Consider the following 14,401-nt stretch of genomic DNA (forward strand, 5'->3'; position numbering starts at 1 on the left):
CAGGTGCCCAAGCTGAGGTCCCCAGTTAGTTCCCTGGGCAGCTGAGGATAGGGAACCTGAAATGACCATACCCTAGAGCAATACTGACGAATATATTGCATATCATCCTAGAACTTGCATCTGGCGATGGATGGAGATAGAGACAAAGACCCACACTGGAGCACTGGACTGAGCTTCCAAGGTCCCAATGAGGAGCAGAAGGAGTGAGAACATGAGCAAAGATGTCGGGACCACGAGGAGTGCACCCACCCACTGAGACAGTGGAGATGATCTACTGGGAGCTCACCAAGGCCAGCTGGACTGTTACCAAAAAAAGCATGGGATAAAACTGGACTCTCAGAACATGGCGAACAATGAGGGCTGATGAGACGCCAAGGACAATGGCACGCGGTTTTGATCCTACGCAATGTGCTGGCTTGGTGGGAGCCTAGCCAGTCTGGATGTTCATCTTCCTAGATATGGATGGAGGGGGGAGGACCTAGGACTTACCACAGGGCAGGGAACCCTGACAGCTCTTTGGACTGGAAAGGGAGGGGGAGAGGAGTGGGGGGAAGGGGAGAGGGGTGGGAGGAGGGGGAGAAGAGTGGGAGGAGGGGGAGAAGAGTGGGAGGAGGGGGAGGAAAATGGGAGGCTGGGAGGAGGTGGAAATTTGTTTTTTTTTCTTTTCTTTATTCTCCTTTTATCAATAAAAAAATTAAAAAAAAACTAAAATAAAAAAAATTAAAAATAAAAGAAATAGAGTAAGAAAAAAGTCATGTAAAGATGGTAAATACACAAAGTATGGATACTGTGTGTTATTGTGTTGTTTTTGAATTGTTTGATTGCTGAGAAAGGAGCGATAGTTGCCAAAGATGTTTGATTATAAATGCTGCTGGATTAATTCAACTTAGCTATTTTGAAAATTCCTTGACTTCAAAATGTAAGTCAAATGACATGTTACTTTGGAGAAGTGTTTTGTACATACACACACAGCCTGGAAAGTCCATATTGTGCTGGTTTGTTTCTGTCAACTTGACACAGACTAGAGTCATCTTAGAGAAGGGAATCGCATTTTAGGAATTGCCTCCATTCAATTGACATATGAGCATATCTGTGGGCCATTTTCTTGGTTAATGATTGATATAGGAGGGCCCAGCCCACTCTGGAAGGTGCCATACTTGGCAGGTGGTATCTAAGAAAGCAATATGAGCAAGTCAGTGAATAACATTCCTCCATGGTCTCTGTTTCAGTCTTTGCTTCAAGTTCCTGACCCGACTTCCCTTAAGATTGTGACCTGGGAAATGTGAGATGAAATAAAGCCTTTTCTTCTTTCCCCCCCAAAAAATAAAAAAAGCATACTATTATATTACTCAAAATTAATTTTGCTATTTTTATTAAATATTTATTTATTTGTATCTTAGTGAATATGACTAGCTAGTATCTCCTTTTTAATTCTGTATGTTTGTGTGTGTGTGTTTCTAAAAGTATGTATGCATATGGAAAGCATTCGAGGGCCCTGCAAAGGTAAGAACAGAGCGTCAGATCCCCTGCAACTGGAGTTATAAGAAGTTGTAAGCCCCTATAAGGATTTTTTTTATATTTTACATTACATTTCTTGATTTATTGACATGTGTTGTACTCAAAGGACAACTTACAGAAGAGTGGCTGTGGTGCTCAGGCGACAACTTACAGAAGTCAGTTCTCTCCTTTCTTTCACCCTCCAGGATCTATGTGGGGAAAATAGAACCAAGGTCATAACACTTGGAAGCAAGTGTTTTTAGCCACTGAGCCATCTTGTAGCTCTTACATAGCGTACATTAAAAGTATATGTGTTGACTCATCCCATTTGTGATAAGAAACTTGTGAGCTGCCTCTGATTGTTATCATCTTTTGCATATGAAGAAATACGAACACAGAAAAACGAATTAATTTGTATTTATTGCTTCTGAATAATTGCACCGCACCAGAGTCAGGAATTTTAAAAAGCCAGTAACCACAGCACCTGTGCATTTTACCCAGAATCAACATCATTAGTAGCTACAGAGGACAAACATAATACAAACAGATGAGTTCAGTTTCAGTGAGAAGTCTGTAAGAAGTTATGAGAGTCACAAGAATATTTATTGGCCTATAAAAGCAATGCCTTTTCTCTAAGGTTTGAAAATTATTTCTGATCCACCAAAGAAATACAAATGTCTATACATACCATTTTAATTTAATACACCAATTTGAGGCATCACTCAGAGGCAGGAAGAAAGTTGCATAGCGTCCTGCGTTTCCAGGCTCAATTCCCCCAACAGGAAGACATCTGATAACCTATCATTTTTAACACGACCTGCTCCTATTCAGTGCTGTCTTTTATATATTTACTCCCCCCCTCTCAATCTCCGTCTTCAACCCCCATTCATAAGGCATTGAGAAATTCCTCCTCTTTCCCCACAACGAATGACTCACCAAGGAAAATGGAAAATAGGAGGACAAGTCTAGAAAGTCACACACCAGCAGATGGACATGTAGTTTATACAGACAGGGGTATAAAAAAATGTGAGTCACCTGATACCTATTGCAGCATATAGACTCAGTGTCATACTTCAAGTCACTTTACCTACCTTCAGGTCAAAAGACCTGGTGTTTCTTGTTCCTAGGAAGAGCAGTATTTAGACCACACAGACTTCAAATAAATTGTTTCTAATTCATCATAAAAATCTCCTCTCCCATAGAACATGCTATGCCTCAAGGAGAGGTTTGCTCTGGGGAAAAAATCTATATAGAGAAGGAGCATCAGATTCCTCCTTACAGATTCTGTTTTCTTTCATAAGTGAAGTCCCTTGACTAATATCATCACTGAGCAGATTTCCTACTGAAGACCCAAACCAAGTCACACTCAGCAAAACTACATTAGGAGTGTTTTCTTAAACACTTTAGAGAATAATTTATAATAATCTTATATTAACTTCTGAATGTATAAAAAAGGTAAAAGTCTGAGAAAGGTGAATTGATTTCCTAAAACCACACTCTGTTCTTTATTTGGTACTGTCACAGGAAACAATTCTCTCTCCAAATCATTAGGCTTTGGGGATATGAGGTGGAAATGTTACTGCCTTTCAAAAGTTGGATCTGTCCCCTATGGAGTATTTAGAAAATAAAGTGATGACGAAGACAAATCAGAAGGAAAAAATATTTAGACTTACAACTTTAGAATAAAAATAAAAATTCATGAGACTAGGAAATTCAGCGGTAATAAAATCCTGCTTTGATGCCCCAGTCATGTCTATCCACACAATGTCCAAAGGTTGTGATTAAATGCTCAGATTCTTGGACTATTTATGATGAATGAGGCCACACATATGATCAAGAGACCGACTTCCCCATGGAATTTCTTTTACCTGTAGGAAAACTTAGGCAAATAAAGAATGACTTAGGGAAATTTTCTAAATCTTTTGCAATCATTTTAATGTCATTTCAATATTGCTTTACACCCAACAAGGAGAAGGTACATCAAAAAGTAAAGGTAATAGAGCTTAAGGCCTATGGTTTCTGATTGATATAGCAGAGTTTTTAAAAAGGAAGAGAAAGTCCTTGGGCATTAGGTTTTGATCAGCTACTGAATAAGTAGACAACTGAGGACAGCCTATCCTTTTTACCACTTTTATATAAAACTATAGTGATGATTGACATTATTTTATTTTCATCTTTTCATTCTCACATTTGCATATTTGTGTATTACATACATTATAAAACTACTTGCCCCCTATCCTTCTGCCTCTGTATCTGTGAATGATAGTTGACTATACCCACTGAATATGTCAAGAATTGGACTCTGAAAGATAACATTCATCAACTTGTCCACCCAATAAATAATCCAGCAAAATCTCTAGCTTTATGTAGTCCTTCTGATTAGCAGGTGATCATGAGACAGGAAATCACACAGGCTATAAATACATTCTTAGTTTAACAGTGAGAGAGCAAGACAAGCTGACTAGACATGGCCTGTGGCTGCTGCAAATGCTCCTTCTCTCCAGCCACCCTGAGATTTGTGTGGGAATTTGGGAGTGATTAGAAAGGATATGTGAGAATGAGGTAAAGAGCTGGTTAATGAAACCTGAGGTTAGAGGCAGGTAGACACAGAACCATCAAGGTAGTAGGATAGAAGTCTTGCCTCTAACACTGAGAAACCTACAAGTCTTAGGAAAACACACTTATGCTACCAACTTTCATAGTCATATGGTGTGTACCTATGTAGATTTAAGTAAGTTAAAATTAAATTTTAAGAATTCCAGGTTTTAGTGACATTAATGATACATAAATTTAAATGTCCATTAGCCATGTGTCTTTGACTATCATGTATTATCACAGACACACATGTTTTCATCAACATATGAATTTGTCTATGCCTTGCCCTGCAGCCACAAATTCCTCTATTATATGATCTCGGAGCCCAAACGATACTTGGTGGAAACACAGCCTACTCTGGCATATCACAACTTGAGAAAATCTGGGTGAATGGATGCAAATCAGTGCAATTTTATACAACTCCTAAGCCAAGACAGAGCAATTGTAAGATACACTCAAAACTTTTCATAGTGGGGAGATACAATGGGGCATTGAAGAGATTATGAGAAATATAACCGTGCAGATTAACAAAGACTCTTTTAATCTCACCTCACTGAAAAAAAATCAGTGGATATTACAAGAAATAGCTGTGGCATGGTCACTCATAATAATGGGGAAGAGATATGAATTAAAAAGTTATGACCCTGTCCTTAATTCTTCCAGTGAAAATAGTAATCATTTCTCAACAAAAAGAAATGCTAATTTTTGAGATAATAATAGTCATAAAATGGTTTGTATACAATGTATGGAAGTACTAAAGTATACTTTACCCAATCTTTCAAAATACTACCATGTCTCAAGGAACATACAAGCATGTTTCTATATATTCTTTGAATTTGCACTTGCTTTTTAACTATGCAGCCAATCAAATTCAGTGAGAAAATCAGACCTCTGTCCTTGGAGTATTTGTTTCCTGAGAGGAGTACAGCAGTAAAAGAAATACGCTCTTCTAACTACTCTTTTATTTGAATATGCACCAAACAGCAAAATCTACATCAACAACAGACTAAGTTTTAAAATCCCTTTTCGTCATTTATTACTCCATTCACTCAGCCTCTGAGCTCTTTTTGTCCCACAACTTCTTTATGGCATTTTTCACCTCTGCATTTCTAAGGGTGTAGATGATGGGGTTCAGCATGGGGGTGATGACTGTGTAGAACACAGCCACAAGCTTGTCTTCAGTAAAAGTAGAGGAAGGTCTCAGATAAAGGAAGCTAGCAGGTCCAAAGAACAAGATGACCACTGTAATGTGGGCAGCACAGGTGGAGAGGGCCTTGCGCCTCCCCTCTGCAGAATGGTTCCTCAAGTTCACAAGGATGGTGATATAGGAGGACACCAAGATAAGGAGAGAGATAATAGAGATTAAACCACTGTTGGCCATCACAATAACCCCTTCCATAAAGGTGTCAGTGCAGGCAAGTTTAAATAATGGCTGGAGGTCACAGAAGTAGTGGTCAATTACATTGGGACCACAGAAGGGCAATGGAATGGTGATGAGGATCTGGATTGTGGAGTGAATGAGGCCCCCCAGCCAGGAGCCAGCTACCAGCATGTGACACACTTGACGACTCATGATGTTCATGTAATGGAGAGGTTTGCAGATGGCCACATAGCGATCATAGGCCATCACCACAAGCAGAATGATTTCAACAACTCCAAGGAAATGGGAGAAAAATATCTGAGCCAGGCAGCCCTTCAGAGAGATGGTTTTAATTTTTACAAGTAAGTCAGTGATGAATTTAGGGACAATGGTAGAGGAGTAACAAATCTCCACCAGGGACAAGGAGCTGAGGAAAAAGTACATAGGAGAACGCAGACTCTTACTGATGTTGACTGTCACAACAATGAGGCCATTGCCCAGCACTGTGGTCAGGTATACGGGAAGGAACAGTACAAAGCACACCTTCTGTACCTCTGGATCCTGGAAAAGGCCGGTGAAAATTAACTCAGTGACATTATTTTCATTGGCCATGGAGTGAGCTCAAGCGTGTTGGACATCAGATAGAATGACGGCTAGAAAAAAGCCAAAAATTTTAGCACAAATTAATTTTACTAAAAGCATTCTGGAAAGAACGGACTGTTTTACTATACACTTACTACTCAGTCTTTCATTTCACCAATATATTCTCATTCAGGATTAAATATTAGTAATTTAATGGTTTTATTTCTTTTATTTTGGTTTCATTTAATTATTAACAGAGAGTAAAATCCAGAATAATGTTGATATCACAAGAAAATGTAACTCAAAATAAGTCCTTCTAACTTTCATCCCAGGTATCTTTCTAATTTATCACAAGGAATTCTGAAGTTAAGATTTCAAGATATATTATAAGTAGATAGATGATAGATGCATATACAGAAACATAGATCATGTGTTTGTATTATCTTCATTGCATTTAATAAGTCTTCCTTTTGAGTCATCTCTTGGATACTGTGCTGGTTGGAATTCTTTATATCCTTTTTTCCTCAGAGAAGTACTACATCTGTAGTATAGACTTGGTAATTAATAAAGAGTGCATATTTGCTAGCTCATGATTCTACAAGTTGGGAAGTACAAAGCAAACTCAGACTCAATGTGTAGTGACATGGCAGACATTATATGATGAGACAGACAAACATGACAAGGAAAGCTCCCTTTGACATGCAGTCTTCAAGTCTGCAGAGTGATACACGCGCAGAATAAGCTGTGGTGATTCAGTTACAACCAGAGATCCAACTTCCAAAACCATAAACTCACCAGGAAACAAAGCTACACTTTCGCAAGAAATAATTTTCCTGTTGTTTCTGTCATTTCTCAATGTCTTCCATGATGTTTTCTCTCAGTTGTCCCAGTCCTCACTGTACCAAAGCAAAATCCTCTACATCTTGCCACAAGAAATATGTTTCTACAACAAATGTTCACATCTCTGAGAGTGTGGAACTAACTATATTTTCCACCCTGTTCCACAATTGTTTCCCACCATCTACCACCAAATCTACTGAGAGACGTTCATTCCAAAGAAACAGAGAAATTTCAAAATAGCTAAGTGGAATTAGGTGAGTGAAGCAATAGAGAGTGGATTCCATAGAGAAAAGAAATGCTGAAAAGGGAAAGGTTATGTTCCCAGACACAATAGTGATGAGGTATATATGAACTCACAGAAACTGACAACATGTGCAAGACCTGCACAAAATCAAGATAGACAAAATCCCGGCATGGAAAAGGACCAGTGGATGAAAAAAATCCCACCACAGACAAAAGACCTATTTGTAACTGATACCCACTGAGAGAGAGGAAAGTCAGTTTTCTCCCATAGAGTGACACTGTGTATATCAACCATACTCCAAGTTCACCCAATGCCCAGAATTAATGAGGCAACACAAAACAGATTCTATATTAGGAGGTGGGTCCTGTGGAATCTATGGTAGTTTGGGGTTAGGTGGGATTGTTACTGTTGTTGTTTGGTTTGTTAGCTGATTTTTGTTTAGGTTAGCTCATTTTTTGAAGAAAAAAAATACAAAGTTGGTTGGGTATAGAGAGGGAGAATCTGGGAGTAGTAATAGGGGACTGGAAAAGAATATGTTTAAAATATGCTCTAGAGATGAATACTTTGCATTGTAATGGATCTTGGTTTATTGATACAATTTAAGGTCAATTCTTTTATATGTATATATTTTCTCTTTTTTTAGGGTATGATGTGTTTGTGAATTCATAAAAATTATGAATTGAAAGGTAGTCATTTATAATAATGAAACTTTTAGTCATGTTAATTAGGTTTTCTAGATATATAGAGATATATTTCTTATGAATAGGTATTCTTCAAATCTTTCAAATCTAGGAATATTGCATTTAAAGTATTTTAAGAACTTAGGATGTTTTATGACAGTGAGATGTGTCTGCTTCTGGCAGCACCAATTACTTCGGAGAGGTGGTTGGCATTGTATAAAATGTATTAATTAAAATAAATAAGAACTAAAACTTTTGAGACGGCAGAAAACATCTTTATCACTGACAAAGATGAGAAGGGAGATGGAAGTTTATGTATATTACAAATAACCTTGACAAGGTTTAATCCCTGAATTAGGAAAACACACAAAGTTGCATAGCTTCTTATGTTTCATGGATCAGTTCCTCCAACAGGAAGACATCTGACATCTGATAACCTTTTTTTTAACACAACCTGGTCCTATTCAGCTCTGCCTTTTCTACATTTAATCTTCTCTCTCTCTCTCTCTCTCTCTCTCTCTCTCTCTCTCTCTCTTTCTCTCCTCTCTCTCTCCAACCCCCAAACATTTAGCAATTGAGAAATTCCTCCTCTTTCCCCACAATGACTGACGCACCAAGGAAAATGCAAACCAGGAGAAGAAGTTTATAAAGTCACACCAGCAGATAGACATGTACTTTATACAGACAGGGGTAGAGAAAATAATGAGTTACCTGATACCTATTGCAGCCTGTAGACTCTAATTCTTACTTCAAGTCGCTTCACCTACCTTCTGGTCAGAAGACCTGGTGTGCTCCTTGCTCCCAGGTAGAGCAGTATTTAGACCACATAGACTTCAAATAAATTGTTTCTAATTCATCATAAAAATTCTCCTCTCCCATAGAACATGCTATGCCTCAAGGAGAGGTTTGCTCTGGGGAAAAAAATCTATATAGAGAAGGAGCATCAGATTCCTCCTTACAGATTCTGTTTTCTTTCATAAGTGAAGTCCCTTGACTAATATCATCACTGAGCAGATTTCCTACTGAAGACCCAAACCAAGTCACACTCAGCAAAACTACATTAGGAGTGTTTTCTTAAACACTTTAGAGAATAATTTATAATAATCTTATATTAACTTCTGAATGTATAAAAAAGGTAAAAGTCTGAGAAAGGTGAATTGATTTCCTAAAACCACACTCTGTTCTTTATTTGGTACTGTCACAGGAAACAATTCTCTCTCCAAATCATTAGGCTTTGGGGATATGAGGTGGAAATGTTACTGCCTTTCAAAAGTTGGATCTGTCCCCTATGGAGTATTTAGAAAATAAAGTGATGACGAAGACAAATCAGAAGGAAAAAATATTTAGACTTACAACTTTAGAATAAAAATAAAAATTCATGAGACTAGGAAATTCAGCGGTAATAAAATCCTGCTTTGATGCCCCAGTCATGTCTATCCACACAATGTCCAAAGGTTGTGATTAAATGCTCAGATTCTTGGACTATTTATGATGAATGAGGCCACACATATGATCAAGAGACCGACTTCCCCATGGAATTTCTTTTACCTGTAGGAAAACTTAGGCAAATAAAGAATGACTTAGGGAAATTTTCTAAATCTTTTGCAATCATTTTAATGTCATTTCAATATTGCTTTACACCCAACAAGGAGAAGGTACATTAAAAAGTAAAGGTAATAGGCTTATTGCCTATGGTTTCTGATTGATATAGCAGAACTTTTTTTTAATTTTTTATTTTTTTTATTGAAATAAAATTTCCGCCTCCTCCCAGCCTCCCACTCCTCTATGTCTCCCCCCATTCCTCTTCCCCTCCCCCCACTCCTCTCCCCCTTCCCCCACTCCTCTCTCCCTCCTCCCACTCCTCTGCCCCTCCCTCTCCAGTCTGAAGAGCAGTCAGGGTTCCCTGACCTGTGGAAAGTCCAAAGTCCTCCCCCCTCCATCCTGGTCTAGGAAGGTGAACATCCAAACTGGCTAGGCTCCCACAAAGCCAGAACATGAAGTAGGATCAAAACCCAGTGCCATTGTCCTTGGCTTCTCAGCAGCCCTCATTGTCCGCCATATTCAGAGAGTCCGGTTTTATCTCATGCTTTTCCTGTTACAGTCCAGCTGGCCTTGGTGAGCTCCCAATAGATCAGCCCCACTGTCTCCGTGGGTAGGTGCACCCCTTGTGGTCCTGACTTCTTTGCTCATGTTCTCCCTCCTTCTGCTCCTCATTGGGACATTTGGAGCTCAGTCTGGTGCTCCAGGGTGGGTCTCTGTCTCTATCTCCATCCATCGCCAGATGAAGGTTCTATGGTGATATGCAAGATATTCATCAGTATGGCTATAGGATAGGGTCATTTCAGGATCCCTATCCTCAGCTGCCCCAAAAACTAACTGGGGACCTCGTCTTGGGCACCTGGGAGCCCCTCTAGGTCCAAGTCTCTTCCCAACCCTAAGATGGCTCCCTTAATTAAGATATGTGCTTCCCTGCTCCCCTATCCAACCTTCCTTTATCCCAATCATCCCGTTTCCCCAAGTTCCCCTCATCCTACCCTTCTCACTTTTCTCTCCCCACCACCCCTTACCCCCCTCCCAGCCCACCCCCAAGATCCCAATTTTTTTTTTTACATTTTGCTTTATTGATATGAGACTGAATCAAGATCCCAATTTTTTGCCCGGCAATCTTGTCTACTTCCCATAACCAGGAGGATAGCTATATGGTTTTCTTTGGGTTCACTTCTTATTTAACTTCTTAAGGATACCAAATTATAGACTCACTGACCTTTATTTATGGCTAGAACCCAATTATGAGTGAGTACATCCTATGTTCATCTTTTTGGGTCTGGGTTACCTCACTCAGGATAGTGTTTTCTATTTCCATGCATTTGCATGCAAAATTCGAGAAGTCATTGTTTTTTACCGCTGAGTAGTACTCTAATGTGTATATATTCCACACTTTCTTCATCCATTCTTCCATTGAAGGACATCTAGGTTGTTTCCAGGTTCTGGCTATTACAAATAATGCTGCTATGAACATAGTTGAACAAATGCCCCTGTCATGTGATCGGGCCTCTCTTGGGTATATTCCCAAGAGTGGCATTGCTGGGTCTAGTGGTAGGTTGATCCCGAATTTCCTGAGAAACCGCCACACTGCTTTCCAAAGTGGTTGCACAAGTTTGCATTCCCACCAGCAATGGATGAGGGTATCCCTTCCTCCACAACCTCTCCAGCAAAGGCTATCATTGGTGTTTTTGATTTTAGCCAATCTGACAGGTGTTAGATGATATCTCAAAGTTGTTTTGATTTGCATTTCCCTGATGGCTAAGGAGGTTGAGCATGACCTTAAGTGTCTTTTGGCCATTTGAACTTCTTCTGTTGAGAATTCTCTGTTCAGATCAGTGCCCCATTTTTTAATTGGGTTAATTTGCATTTTAAAGTCTAGTTTCTTGAGTTCTTTATATATTTTGGAGATCAGACCTTTGTCTGTTGCGGGGTTGGTCAAGATCTTCTCCCAGTCAGTGGGTTGACTTTTTGTCTTAGTGACAGTGTCCTTTGCTTTACAGAAGCTTCTCAGTTTCAGTAGGTCCCATTTATTCAATGTTGCCCTTAATGTCTGTGCTGCTGGGGTTATACCTAGGAAGCGATCGCCGATATAGCAGAATTTTTAAAAAGGAAGAGAAAGTCCTTGGGCATTAGGTTTTGATCAGCTACTGAATAAGTAGACAACTGAGGACAGCCTATCCTTTTTACCACTTTTATATAAAACTATAGTGATGATTGACATTATTTTATTTTCATCTTCTCATTCTCACATTTGCATATTTGTGTATTACATACATTATAAAACTACTTGCCCCCTATCCTTCTGTTTCTGTATCTGTGAATGATAGTTGACTATACCCACTGAATATGTCAAGAATTGGACTCTGAAAGATAACATTCATCAACTTGTCCACCCAATAAATAATCCAGCAAAATCTCTAGCTTTATGTAGTCCTTCTGATTAGCAGGTGATCATGAGACAGGAAATCACACAGGCTATAAATACATTCTTAGTTTAACAGTGAGAGAGCAAGACAAGCTGACTAGACATGGCCTGTGGCTGCTGCAAATGCTCCTTCTCTCCAGCCACCCTGAGATTTGTGTGGGAATTTGGGAGTGATTAGAAAGGATATGTGAGAATGAGGTAAAGAGCTGGTTAATGAAACCTGAGGTTAGAGGCAGGTAGACACAGAACCATCAAGGTAGTAGGATAGAAGTCTTGCCTCTAACACTGAGAAACCTACAAGTCTTAGGAAAACACACTTATGCTACCAACTTTCATAGTCAATTTTAAGAATTCCAGGTTTTAGTGACATTAATGATACATAAATTTAAATGTCCATTAGCCGTGTGTCTTTGACTATCATGTATTATCACAGACACACATGTTTTCATCAACATATGAATTTGTCTATGCCTTGCCCTGCAGCCACAAATTCCTCTATTATATGATCTCGGAGCCCAAACGATACTTGGTGGAAACACAGCCTACTCTGGCATATCACAACTTGAGAAAATCTGGGTGAATGGATGCAAATCAGTGCAATTTTATACAACTCCTAAGCCAAGACAGAGCAATTGTAAGATACACTCAAAACTTTTCATAGTGGGGAGATACAATGGGGCATTGAAGAGATTATGAGAAATATAACCGTGCAGATTAACAAAGACTCTTTTAATCTCACCTCACTGAAAAAAAATCAGTGGATATTACAAGAAATAGCTGTGGCATGGTCACTCATAATAATGGGAAAGAGATATGAATTAAAAAGTTATGACCCTGTCCTTAATTCTTCCAGTGAAAATAGTAATCATTTCTCAACAAAAAGAAATGCTAATTTTTGAGATAATAATAGTCATAAAATGGTTTGTATACAATGTATGGAAGTACTAAAGTATACTTTACCCAATCTTTCAAAATACTACCATGTCTCAAGGAACATACAAGCATGTTTCTATATATTCTTTGAATTTGCACTTGCTTTTTAACTATGCAGCCAATCAAATTCAGTGAGAAAATCAGACCTCTGTCCTTGGAGTATTTGTTTCCTGAGAGGAGTACAGCAGTAAAAGAAATACGCTCTTCTAACTACTCTTTTATTTGAATATGCACCAAACAGCAAAATCTACATCAACAACAGACTAAGTTTTAAAATCCCTTTTCGTCATTTATTACTCCATTCACTCAGCCTCTGAGCTCTTTTTGTCCCACAACTTCTTTATGGCATTTTTCACCTCTGCATTTCTAAGGGTGTAGATGATGGGGTTCAGCATGGGGGTGATGACTGTGTAGAACACAGCCACAAGCTTATCTTCAGTAAATGTAGAGGAAGGTCTCAGATAAAGGAAGCTAGCAGGTCCAAAGAACAAGATGGCCACTGTAATGTGGGCAGCACAGGTGGAGAGGGCCTTGCGCCTCCCCTCTGCAGAATGGTTCCTCAAGTTCACAAGGATGGTGATATAGGAGGACACCAAGATAAGGAGAGAGATAATAGAGATTAAACCACTGTTGGCCATCACGATAATCCCTTCCATAAAGGTGTCAGTGCAGGCAAGTTTAAATAATGGCTGGAGGTCACAGAAGTAGTGGTCAATTACATTGGGACCACAGAAGGGCAATGGAATGGTGATGAGGATCTGGATTGTGGAGTGAATGAGGCCCCCCAGCCAGGAGCCAGCTACCAGCATGTGACACACTTGACGACTCATGATGTTCATGTAATGGAGAGGTTTGCAGATGGCCACATAGCGATCATAGGCCATCACCACAAGCAGAAGAATCTCAGCAACCCCCAAAAGGTGGAAGAAGAATATCTGAGCCAGGCAGCCCTTCAGAGAGATGGTTTTAATTTTTACAAGTAAGTCAGTGATGAACTTAGGGACAACAGTAGAGGAGTAGCAGATCTCCACCAGGGACAAGGAGCTGAGGAAGATGTACATGGGAGAATGCAGACTCTTACTGATGTTGACTGTCACAACAATGAGGCCATTGCCCAGCACTGTGGCCAGGTACACGGGAAGGAACAGTACAAAGCACACTTTTTGTACCTTTGCATCCTGGAAAAGACCAGTGATGATCAGTTCAGTCACGTTATTTGTCTTAGCCATGGCTTCAGTTCAGTTGCGCTGGATGTTATAATATTCTGTTGAAAAAAAACAATTTGAACACAAATTCATGACATGTATAGTATGGCAGATAATGTAAAACAATTTACAATATGTATATCATTTATTTAGTCAATAAATACTAGTTACATGTATATTCAAGGTATAACATTTTATACTATTTTAATCGTTTACTTTGTAACTAGAAAATGAATATTCAGAAAAACTTATTTGACCATAGTAACAGAAGAAGTAGAGAATTCTAGGGCTCACAACCATTCTATCAGGCTTTCACTCTGGGATCCTCGTCATTTCCAGTGCAGTCGATATTTGGAGAGTCATTAGAATTAGGACCCTATTTAGTGGTCTAACCTTCGGGGACACTCCTGTGCTCCCAAGTAAGCTCCTCTTACCTGTGAAGAAATCAAATTCCCATTCAATTCTGGGATGATTCTCCTTGGTGACTCTAAAACA

At 39.2% G+C, this 14,401-nt stretch overlaps 2 protein-coding genes across 2 annotated transcripts; both read right to left on the minus strand.

Annotated features, from left to right (window-relative positions):
* Positions 1–5,137: 5,137 nt before the first annotated feature.
* Positions 5,138–6,064, minus strand: LOC142832854 (olfactory receptor 4B13). The gene has a single exon (XM_075943637.1). The coding sequence runs from the start codon at positions 6,062–6,064 to the stop codon at positions 5,138–5,140; it is 927 nt and encodes a 308-aa protein (XP_075799752.1).
* A 6,939-nt stretch (positions 6,065–13,003) lies between these two features.
* On the minus strand, positions 13,004–13,930 carry LOC142832855 (olfactory receptor 4B13-like). The gene has a single exon (XM_075943639.1). The coding sequence runs from the start codon at positions 13,928–13,930 to the stop codon at positions 13,004–13,006; it is 927 nt and encodes a 308-aa protein (XP_075799754.1).
* Between the last annotated feature and the right edge of the window lie 471 nt (positions 13,931–14,401).

This window comes from Microtus pennsylvanicus, chromosome 12, assembly GCF_037038515.1.
Source record: "Microtus pennsylvanicus isolate mMicPen1 chromosome 12, mMicPen1.hap1, whole genome shotgun sequence".
NCBI lineage: Eukaryota > Metazoa > Chordata > Mammalia > Rodentia > Cricetidae > Microtus > Microtus pennsylvanicus.